The sequence below is a fragment of the Lepisma saccharinum genome, chromosome 14, assembly GCF_977018435.1.
Source record: "Lepisma saccharinum chromosome 14, izLepSacc3.1, whole genome shotgun sequence".
Lineage (NCBI taxonomy): Eukaryota > Metazoa > Arthropoda > Insecta > Zygentoma > Lepismatidae > Lepisma > Lepisma saccharinum.
In genome coordinates this window covers 64320806-64333253 of record NC_139242.1, presented here as the reverse complement: position 1 = coordinate 64333253, position 12448 = coordinate 64320806, and the positions used below count along the sequence as shown (strand labels likewise).

Sequence of the window (12448 nt, the reverse complement as noted above, 5' to 3'; positions counted from 1 at the left end):
TTCCGAAGCATTATCTTTAAGAGTGAAGTATGTTTCGCCCTTCGACAGATGCGCAGATGCATAAACATATTGCGCAACTTGTGTAGATAGAAAGCCAGCCATTCGTGATAACTACTTGCTTGTTTGCATCTCGTTCCGAAGGAAGGTATAACCACTTGCGAAAGTACGGTGTTTGCTCGCTAACAATGCACGACTCGGGTGAGATTTTGTGCAGCGTTCAATTTTCCACAACTTTATCAGTCGGCATAGGTTGTTAAAAGTGGCCATGAAATGCTTAGTCGCACCTGGAAATGTTTTCGGAAATCGCGGAAAAATCGTGAGCGGGCTTGGATTGCGTCCAGCGAGTTAACATCGTATCCGTCCACTTGTGCCTACCCGTTGCTGGAAGCCAAGATACTTTAGAAAGGGTGAAACCTCTTTGGTGATAACAAGCGAGGAATCTGTCGAAGGTGCACGCGAGCGGAGGGATCCTCGAAGCCATGGCTCCTGTTCGCACAGGTGAGAGACATTTACTTCTCGTTCATGTCTGTGCTTTTGCTTCGTTCTTTTTGGTGCTTTAATTTTAGCCGCTCGACCAGTTATTTTCAGAACGGTCCGGTTGGCCTGGCCATGTTTGCGTCGTTTAGTAACTCTCCGTTGGTTTGATTATTCTGTAGACAGAGAAGAAAAAGGAATAAAACAAAAAGGAGGGTGAGAACGAAAGGAGTTCGTTGGTCTGTTGGCTGCGTATAAGAATAACGTTTTCCTCCTGGAAGAACAGCATCTACAAATTCACCTTCACTGTGTCAGGAAGACAAATATAAAATTATGTAACGTTGAAGAAAATGAATTTAGCAACGCGGAAGTTGCAAGAGAACGCTTTCAGATTCACAATGTGTTACCCATGTACACTGTTGCCATGTAATCAGAGGGTGTCGAGTTCAATCCCCACTCGCAGGTTAGGAATTTTCATTGATTGATTCATTGACTTGGTGTTTTAAGTCCACTTTATGCACAGTAAGGCTAAACGGGACTGGTCGTAAAGTTTAAAGTGGAAACCGAACCACTGTGTGCCTCCACCAGGAATTTTCATAAGTCATGAATTAGCATGATGTTAATTCTTGATGTTTAGATTATTTCAATTTATCGCATCATTACGGTTGTATTTCCCGAAGAATTTAAATTTGTTTAATTTTAATTTATTTTCATTGCTGTTGACTTCTAATGGGCACAAATCTCAAATAAGCACATCAATAATTATTGATTATAATTAGAGATTTCCAAGCCCGCTGCGGGAATAGAAATCAACACATATCCCCGCCCTCCCTGCTTGATGCATGTCAGTGTTTTCTTGTTTATCCTTGTTTTTAATATTCCGGCGCAAACAGCAACTTGTCAACACCGTAATGTTTGGTTTGAGTTGCTGTTTTAAGTCCACTTTATGCACAGTAAGGCTAATCGGGACTGGACCTACAGTTTTAAAGTGGGATCCGAACCACTTGTGCCTCCACCGAGTATCGAACCCAGGACCCCTTGATTACAAGGCAATGACGCCACCACTGCGCCATGGGGGAGTCTCCTCGACACCGTAAGGAATCCGTATAAAAATTATATAAATTTTCTTGCAAATACACGCACTCGTTTACAACGCACTCCTTTACAACAAAACTCTTGTCTCTTCCCTGTGACAAAGTTAACTTATTAACACGTAAGTGTGTCCTGTTACAAGAAAAAACTAAGTGTGTATATGGTTCTAGGTATTATCTCTGTTGGAATTGGAAATTTGCTGTGCGTTACTATGTAGTATATTGAGTACAAGTGTTACGAGATAGACCTAGAGATAACCGCTAATATAATATTATTTTTACTGCAAGAACATTATAATAGTAATGCATGTATTTTAAATGTAACGTATCTTCACGACGAAGTATTACTATATAATTTCTACTATTTATTAATAATGAGAGTATTTTTGTCTCGTTAAGGCGCTATAAATTATTTCATCAAAATGTCGAACGCGTATTCCAGATTGCGAAAGTTTCCGATTTTCAAAATGGGTCTGGGTATGCTGTTTAAACTTAGTGTGAATCTGATTAAAATGTTTGTGTTCTGAAGCGAACGAACATGAACGCATTTATTAAATTATTTTTCTTGCAAATAGATGACAGTATTAATTTAATATGATATAGATCTTGCTCAATATAGGGGCAGATGGAAGGTCTGTATTGCTGCAGCCATGAACCTTCGGGTTTAAGAAGGATAGGGAGTTAGTTAGTTAATAATTTAATATGACGACAATACATTTACGGGGCGTCGCGTTGCTTACTCTTTTCCAACTCTTTTTCTTTGGGCTCGTTCGGTGCACCTTAGCTTTTGCGACCGGAACTGCCGATGCGCTGGCGCCACCTTTTTGTTACACCTATGTACAAAGATATTGATTCTTTTTGTTTATTCTCATAATTATCGTTTTCTTTTAACGTAAAAATTAACTTGTTGAAGTCATACGGGCACGGAAGAGAGAGAGTGAGATGTAGAAATTGGGAGAACAAAAACAAACGTGTGTGTGGGGGCGGGGGAGGAAGGTTGGGAGGTTTGAAAAGAGATACGACAAAGAAGAAGCAACCAACCATTCATTGATATTCGATAGTAATGTTACATTTATCCTTCTATAGAAATTTATATCCACCTTAACATTTTTGTCATTTCCTCAACTTCTCAATTTTTTTTGTATTTTTTTTTTACTTTTTTTGTAATTTTCTTCTGTATTGTTTAAAAACTCGGACATTTATCCATCCTGAAGAATTATTACGGGCAGGGGCGCCGACTTGACAAAATTATTGGGGGGGCTCTGATCACTGAAAAAAAAATAATGAATGACTCACTCTTTCCCTTTTTTAAGTTTTGGCCTCAGTGTTCGGAATCTCGTAAAAGCCCATGAATTCCTCAAAAATATTAAATTTTTTATTTACAGTTCGAATGCAATGTCAATTGTTCACGGATGGATATGTCACAAGTTTCGTCAACCATAATAGCAAAATATTCCCGACTTTTAATATCTGCTACCACGGAGCGCAAAACAGATCTCTCTAATATATCAATTATCTCGTTCTGAATATCGTGTGAGAGCCATTTGTAGTCCGAACGTCCCATCCACTCTCCTAGTTCATGCACATCTTATTTTGAAACTCTTTTTAGTAAAAATGTTAACAATACTCATAATTATATACTTAGTATATAGTAATAAGTCATGTGTTTTGCTGTCTCTGGTCATAGCCCCCCCCCCCAAAGTTGATGGTTTAGCGGTCTCAGCCCCCCCAAAGTTGATGGTCTAGAACATTTCAAATGTGTATTTAAAGTTAAGTTCATGTGGCACAATTCAGAGTAAACTTTACAAGAGAACCAAAATAATACATTAGATCCTGTTAAGCAAAATTATTTGGGGGGCTCTGCCCCCACATCGTTAACATTGGGGGGGCTCGAGCCCCCCCCAAGCCCCATGGAGTCGGCGCCTATGATTACGGGATCAGGATACAAGAACATCATTCCTGAAAATCGGGTAGGCATAACAACCTTAATTTGTGGACTGAGATTGAGAATGTCCATAACTACGTGTGAGACGCTATGTCCGAAGTTTTGCTGCCGATTGAGACTTTCCCGTTGTTCTCTTTCAGCCACCCAATGTAAATACCGAGACGGTAAATTTATTGAAGGACACGAACGCTTCTCATTCAGGGATTGTGATCGCCCTCCCCCCTTCATCATCGCGGATGACGTAATGATATAAACAGGTTTGATTTGATTTGATGTTTGCAGTCCACTTTATGCACAGAACTGGACCTACAATTTAAAGTGAAATCCAAGATATAAATGACATCACTTAACGGACCATCATAGGATGATGCTCGACCACTAGGAAGTGGTCCACGTTCGATTCCCGGTGGTGATAGAACACGCTCGTAGGAGGAGAGCCAGGACAGGCAAATACAGAATCAATGCCTTTCACAGAAACGACTGAAGTAAAGAAGTAGCTGTTTATTGCCTCTTGCATAGTATAACGTGAATCTTCAAATGGGCGGGACGAACAGTTTCTGCTTCACTTTTTTAAAGGCGCTTTGCGATTGATGACCCGATAAGCGACTTTTTTTTAGTTGCTTATTCGACACCTGGTACACGCCCACCTACTCATTCCCACGCCGTTGCCAAGTGTATTGCAAAGCGTCAGCTTGAATGGACACCGTCAATCGAAAGACCAGCGAATTATGCATTGACCTGGCAACAACGCTTTCTAGTCAGTAAAAGCGGTCAACGTGTTTTCCTCGACAGAACAGAAGTGTGTGGTTGAAAGGAAAAGGAAACACCTATGGCTTGAAAACAGGTGAGCATTGAAAATCAGAAAGGGGAGGTTATGTAATGTTAGTTGTAAGCGAGATGCGAGGACAATGCTGCGCTGTTTAGTTTTGCATGACCCTTCTGAAGTAGGCCGGCGTTGTAGTCATGAAGTTATGTAACTTAATTATGCATTACGGCGGAAGGGAAATTTACTAGTGTCATCTGCCGAGACAATACTGAAATGCTTCGTGATGTTCAAGCAAGGTACCGGAAGTTCTTATCGATTGCGATATAACACAGGAATGGGATACCTGAGAATAACTGACAAGTTGATCGGCGGGAAGAAGAAAGCACGAGCATTTCTGTGATACGAATCACAGCCGGTAGATCTCGCGTACCTGGTCGAAGGGGAAAGTGAACAGCAGTTTCGCCGGCTACGAGACGCGACAACACGCTTCCATTCAATCGGATACCAGGTAAGAACACCAACAAGTGCATATCATGCTCCCTTTAAAGTGATTTTAAAGGTGCCGGAGCTAGAAGTTTTAAAACGGCATAAATTCGCTAATGGCCTACCTAGTCGCTCGTGTGTTATTTTGGGATGATCCGATTTGGGTCACTTGGTTGAAATGGTTGCCTATACTTTCAATTTGATGTATATGTGTTAAGCAGGCCAATGGGCTATAAATATCGTCCAGATCGAACATCTTGGCGTGAATTCGATTGGATTTTGTTGGCAAGCGTAACTACCGAGAGGCAGCTAGCGGGTAATATAGGAATCAGGTGGAAACCTTGTTTGTATTCTGGGAAATCATTGCTCTCTTAAATTACATAAGAACATCTTGAGGCACCCCAATTTCAATTATAACTTTATTCTAAGTTATATCAGATGATAAGTTATATGTTTTTTTAAAATATTGTTGCCACATTGCGAGTTTGAATTTTTGTTCGTGAAGTCCACTTTATGCAGAAATAGGTTAATCGGGACTGGACCTACAGTTTAAAGTAGGATCTGAACCACTACGTGCCTCCATCGGGTATCGAACGCCACATTTCGAATATGTAGGTAGTCTTTTACAAAGGAATTTCCCCCAGTAGGGGCCAGGGATTGTAGCTTCTACAAGCCGGCCCTAAATCCGGGCCTGATGTGGGTCTAAGAGGTGACTTCTTTTTGGAACGGATTCAAGTTTCAACCTCTCACAATACACCCTGAATGGCATTCTTATAGGTTTGCTAGTATAATTTTATGTGGGACTATGTACTGTGCCCTGAATATGTGATTGTGATAACCCTTTCATCGATTTAATCTGATAGCCATTCATCATCATCGTCGCAATTAGCCAAATACCATCTCAAAGACGAGGAAAACTGAATTTTTACGCAGGCACGTATCTAGAAATATATTGGGGGGGGGGGATCCGAACCAAGTGTCCTAGAAATAATAATACTAATAATGTTTAATTGATTGATTTGCTGTTTTAAGTCCACTTCATGCACGGTAAGGCTAATTGGGACTGGACCTACAGTTTTAAGTGGGATCCGAACCACTATGTGTCTCCACCGGGTATCGAACCCGAGATCTCTTGATTACAAGGCGTCGACGCTACCACTGCGCCATCGGGGAGGCCTAAGAATGTTTAAATTAAATGTTAATTAAGAATGTAAATTTACTATTTCTGAGTGCCTAAGCGCGTAATAGTCTTCACTAACAATCTCGCTTCGCTTTCGAAGGTTCCGGGTTCGAGGGAATGAGTATCAAGTGGTGTTTTGCTATTTCATCTACATGATATAGTCAACATCATCAACGTCGTGATTAGACTACAAGGAAGAATATAAAAGTTTGGGTAACTTGACTGTCATGGGCGAAATTTGGTGTACATCGGCCAGAGTAGTTGGCTTCGCCCCAGACTCCAAGGCGGAGTTCCAGCGCAACACGCTGCGAAGCCAGAGATCTCTAGTTGGAACCCTGAGTAAGTATGGGTGTGCTTGTCCCATCATCTATTTCAACTGATCATCATTCATCCTCGTCGTTGTGGTTAACCCAATACAAAATACAAATAAATAAAAAATTGTGGGCTGCGAAAATAGAAGTCCTGGATAAGAATTCGATGTTTGCGTTTCTGATATCATCAGCTGTATGAGATTCATCCATATCGTCATCTCCAAGTACCTAAAGGAGAGGTTGAGTAAGTCCCAGAGCCACTTGTGCAGGGACATCGACAGAGCAATTTCAAACATCACTCGCTCCGATATTACAACACGCATTCCCTGCAAGCCAGAAGCCCAACTGAGTGAACCATCAGCACAAAATACTTGGTATATTTCACGCTTCTTTCTAGTTTTGTTGATAATAATAATAATATTTATGATGATACCAGTTGATTGTAAAATATTATTAGCTATTAGGTAAACCATACAGCTGTAAGAATAATCTGGACAAAGGAAGTTCTGAAGTCACCTTTTCTTTAATTTTAACATTGCAGACAAAAAACAGAAGTCCACGCTCGTCGAGAAAAAGTACCCATAGTAAAACCGCTAATGCAATTTCTGATTACGTAAGAACATAAATGAGGAAATTATCACTAAAAGAGACGTTCGAAAAACGAACAAACTGGTTTTTTATCTGAAAATGTTCTTTCCACATAGACGGGATTTTAGGAGTGGCAAAGGGAACAATTTCCTCCATTTACCCAAGTTATGAGTAAATAAAAAAATAATAATATCCCGGGAAAACTATTTTATTTCTCAATTATATATGAAATATCCCATTTATGTTCAATATCCTCCATAAAGTTGTTTTCTTCTTTTGAAAGAGAACGAGCGAGTGTGTGTGAAAACAATAAATATTTATTGGCCTATCAAATAAAACTGTTGATATTTTGTTTTATGTCATACCTTAAACTTAGGTCCGACTGAAGAACTGTAGTTGCTAATTTTATCCAGAAATGATTAATGTTAAGCAATGACGTCTCTCTCTCTCTCTCTCTCTCTCTCTCTCTCTCTCTCTCTCTCTCTCTCTCTCTCTCTCGCTAGATATCTGTTTCGGTGTGTGTGTGTGTATGTGTGTGCGCCAATTCGTAAGACATGGGCCTAACTTTCGGTGGGTGGGTGTGTAAAGTTTACCATCCTGGGCTGCAAATAGCGTTCAGAACTATTTTTCTAAATAACTGTCAGATTTGCGAAATCACAACAATTACTTTTCATTACTTTGCTTCTCACGTCAACAAAAATATCTTCAACTTGTTCATTTTAATATAAGTTAAAGTGGGGAGGCAAATGCCCCCTACCTCCGCACACATGCACGCATGGAGGGTGGAAGAAAGAAATGTTACCCGGGCAATCTATCTGACAATCACCCCCCTTTCCACCGATCTTTTGTCAAATACAGATTTTTAGGTGAGTTAAATATGGAGGGAAGTCTAGAAACTGGCAACATTTTTTGAAAATAGAATCTGCTCAGTGAGAATTTACTTGGTACTTTCTCGTAAACAAGAAGAAAAAGTTAGGTCTGGGAATGTGACCCGATCTAAATAGCAATTTTCCCACAAATACAAAATAAAATTACCAGCGAGTTTTGGGAATATAAATAGTCGTTCTGTACAAACCATAAGTAGCCTTTAACAACATTACTAATTATTAAAAATAATACTTTTCTTTACATTTCACTTCTTAAATTAATTTTATTTTGTTCCCCGGCTCCCATTCCACCGCCCCTGCATATACACACACTTTTAGCATTCTGTTGACTAACAATTCAGTCAGGTGACGAATCAAAAATTTGTTTTAAGTGTACTTTATGCTCACATAGGTGGATTGGAACTGGATCAGAATCACTGTACTGTTTTCCACCACCCCCAGGAATCGAAACTGGAACCCTTGATTACAAGGCGTGAGTGTTAGCACCACTCCATCGAGAAGATCCTCAGGTTATGTCCTCACTGCTGTGGAGCATAGTTCGAGAAATGCATCCATAAAGCATGTTATTTCATACGGTCGCTTTGAGAAATAACCACACGAATTCTTAGTCCACTTTGCGTGAATATAGAATAAGACTTCAGCTGAAACCAATCATAAAAGGACATTTATTTTGTTACTGTCACCTTATTCCTGACTGATACAATAGAGTCGTAGCACCTTACGCAGTAATCTTTTACCACGCACGAATGCAATTGCCTTCATGAATATGGCCAATGTACAGGTACATTAACACACTGATATGAATAGCGGACGAAACTTAACATACGCATCCTCTCGCTGGAAAGTCTCAGGTTAACGTCCCGAATAACCTTGGCCGACTTCCCTCGTATATTTAATGTTTTCGTTTGCTTTCTTCCGCCTCTCCCCATAAAAAGTTAGCCGCTTCTGTAAATAGGAAGTTCGTGCACCGCTTGTGACGTCAGAACCCACACATTGTGTTCGTCCGCTCCTTTTACTAAAATAGCGCGGGAGGAATGCATGTGCGTTGCTTCTCCGAAGCCTCGAAGAAATGCTGCAGCTACACAATGCTAAACAACAAAGGTGGAAACTAAATCATTCTAAATATCAACAAGGCTGCTAATAACTATTAGTGTAAAGTGAGTTGTGGTGCGATGTCCACAGTGTAAAATGAGATTTTGTTTAGGTTTTTCATGGCCCCTCTCCTTCTCTTTGTCACTCTTTTCTGTGCTCTGTATTTTATGTCTCATTTCTTTCTCTTCAACCTCTATTTATTCTCTCTCTCTCTCTCTCTTTCTCTACTCTTTCTTCACCCCACCTGCATTGTTTCCCCCCCTCTCTCTCTGGCCCCAAAGTCCTCCGTAAACCTTGACCTCCTCCACAATGAGCCTCCAATTATCACTTCAAATTTTCAGCACTCTGTTTTCTATTCTTTCTTATCTGATATAATTTTCGATTGATAATTGATTAGATTTATTTGGATGAATGATTGATTTTTCTGCCACTTTGGCTAGTCGTGAATATGAGAGTGAATTGTGTGAAGATGAAACTGATGAAAGTACAAACACAAACACATGAACAGAACAGAACCCAAACCCCCACAGAGGATTATACTGACTGTGAGTCCGGACACCAGAGCCTCGTTTGCCTGCAAAATTCGGTCCAGGGTGTACTACGTGGGCATTTTGATATGCTTTTCCTCTTCATCTTAACACCCGGTCCTTGCTATTCTCTCAACATACTCCAACCATTGTGCAAAGAGAGAACTAACTACTGCCCTTTAATGAATTCTAGTTCGATATGATATTTCAGTCTTTAATTATCTCCTTTAGTTACACCATTTATACAATCTTTGCTCCATATTTTCCCAAATTGGTTGAAGGGTGAGAAGTACTGTTTCCTGGTTACCATCCAAGAACTGTCGCACCGATAAGGCGTTATGAGGACACTCATTCTCCAAAAAGGCCATTAATACTGACAAGCCACGGTACCTGGCGACTCATTGGACGAGAATGAGGATAAATTCTTAACCCCCCTCTGCCGACATGCGTGGCGGAGTGGTTATCACTAATGCCCGGATTCTCAGGTTTTAACCTATTTTACTCTTTACTTGGTAACGTCACTATTCTAACATATATTTTCGTTTTAGCCATTTCTGAATGAAATACATGAATCCTATAGGTCCTAAAAACGGCTAGAAGGAGTTAAGAAGGCAAAATTCAACTTTTCAGCTAAATAAATGTAAAAACATAAAAAAATGCTGAAACCTTGTTTTGCTTCATCAGAGTGAACACATTGTTAACTGTACGGCAATATGAAAACGTATTCTCTATCTCCCCTCCCCCTCTCTATCACACACACACACACACAGAAGGGGTAATAGAAATGAGAGAGGGGAAAGGGCATGAGAAAAAAAGGGAAGCAAAGTTGGCATTAGAAAAGAAATAGCTAAACAATGACGCGTTTTAAGTTTTTATTATTTTCTGTATTTTCTAAAAACTGTTTTTTTCTTGTTTGCTTTAAGTTTAGTAAACATGTAATATGTGAAGGAAAATGTGTTTGCAGTATTGAAGCTCATGTGAATGCAAAGATTTATGATTGATTTCAATAAAAATACGGGTAGGTAAAAAATCCTAAAAAGGGCTAAATCATCTCTTTATAAAGCCTAAAATGATGTCTATAAAATCCTAAAAGTCTCGGCCCTAGTGATCACTGTTCACTACGACGCAAGGGGTCCCGAGTTTTGAATCCGGCCTGGGCATAAGTGTTCTTTGTCAGTGTCCCTTCACCAATTTCATCATATCATCACTCATTCTCATCGTCGCGATTAGCTAAAAGTGGCAGAAAAGAGACGTACTTGTAAAATAACTTAAATAGGCACATAGGCGGGATAACTAATTTTAAAACAAAGGTATTTCGCGTACTTCATGAACATGTAAACATCTATCCCCGGTCACATCCGTAATTTCTATCTTCTTGCCTACTCCTGTCACTGAGTGGATCGAAGTAACCTTATTCTGAAGTGGAAAAATGCCAAACGCACTTCTCTGAAGAACCAACTTTCTCTGTAAGAAGGAATGCATAATACGAGTAATGCAAATATTATTTAGTGCATCTCCTCTAGCAAGGTGTTCTCTCCCGATAAAAATATCCTATGGTGGGATCCGAAGAGGCAGAGGAAAGGCTTCGTGGCGTTGTGCCAATCCATAGCTTAGGTGCAGGGTGATCCTGAGTTTGCACGTACAATACACATGCTGCTTTCTATTCAGTTCGACAATGATCATTGTGATACTGTTATTCTAACAATACAATTAAGAAATAATAATGCGGGAAATATGTAAGGAACATTCTCTTGAAATACCATAGTCGTCTCCAAAAAAGCATGTCCCATTTATATTTTATTATGTGTAAAATATGCATCGATGAAACTGATTTTCGAGAGTGGTTAGAGTTACAGGCCACCAAGCCAGAGAATCTGTATTCGAAAATTTACTTTGTGCTTGTTTCTTTCATCTATTTCGTCAGTTCTATTCGCTGCAATAAACACGTAATGTGCTATGTGGCTCAGATTAAGATCTTATTTCTATTAGTGATAAAATCAGAAATCAGTCCCCTTCCACATACGCAAACATATATAATTGCTGGGAGACATCATTACAGGATTCTCTCAAATTATAAGTTCTTCGCCAATAAACGAGCGGTGATGCAACGGAAAGAAGCAAGGAAGAGAAGCGAGTCAAGACGGTTCCAAAGCAAAGAAGACAGAGATATGCCAAGTAGCAGCAGTGAGTCCGATCCTGACGATTTTGATCTTCAAGATTTTCAGTAGTGAAGACGATTCGGAATATGGTCTCCCTCTTTTGTAGATGTCATTTTTCAGAAAACTTCCATGGAGTTTCTGTACTTATTTCACTTAGCCACATAAAGATTATGAGAAAATGGACGTATATGATTTTGTGTGCAGTTTTTTTGCAACAATTGAAGCGTATGCAGGATTTTTTTTCCGGAGGAGGCAGGAATTGTAAAGTGGATATTACATAACTGCGTTCCAAGGGTAGCGGGCGGATACACGACACAATATTTCGTAAGACAAAAGTGGTAATCGGGGGTCATTTTAAGTGGAGTTTGCATTTACCTATTTCTTCTTCCGAGTTGATTTCTTCTTTCATATGAAAATATTGATTTTTCAATTTCGGGGAAGGGGTGCTGTAGCCCCACCAGTTCCTATGCGTTCGCCAGTGACTGAAGCAACCAGTGAGGAATTTATTATCTACTACCTACACTCAAGATACTTGTGATGTCTCGTATTAAAAACCCCTTTTTGTAAACACTGTTTTTTTGCACATTTTTGTTATTTATCTCTATATTTTTAATGAAGGTTTTGAACAACTGTGAGCCTTGGATTCCATTGACAACATATCTGTCTGTTGAATGCCCTAGTAGATTTTACATTATTACGTCACTATAAAATGTCAAGTAAAATAGTCAGATTAGGCGACTTTACCGCACATAGATAATACAAGCACACCGCACAGGATGGAAAACCCTAGACCAACTCGCTAACCGCGTATCGAATATCGCGTTATTGTTTCCTTTGACTGAATATCTTCGTCAGTTCACTTTGGCATAAAGTCCACAAGTTCGCGGATGTAGTTGACATCACTCAGTCACCAACTGCTCTCAGTTGGGCGAGGTTTCCATGATG

General features: G+C 39.7%; 1 protein-coding gene across 1 annotated transcript in view; it reads left to right on the top strand.

The window, feature by feature from the left end:
- Positions 1–314: 314 nt before the first annotated feature.
- Positions 315–12448, top strand: part of LOC145998962 (uncharacterized) — a 60360-nt gene continuing 48226 nt past the window's right edge. Inside the window, exon 1 of the mRNA XM_083135795.1 lies at positions 315–499. Within this exon, the coding sequence (XP_082991921.1) occupies positions 480–499 (20 nt within the window). The 5' untranslated portion in view covers positions 315–479. The remainder of the gene's footprint in view (positions 500–12448) is intronic.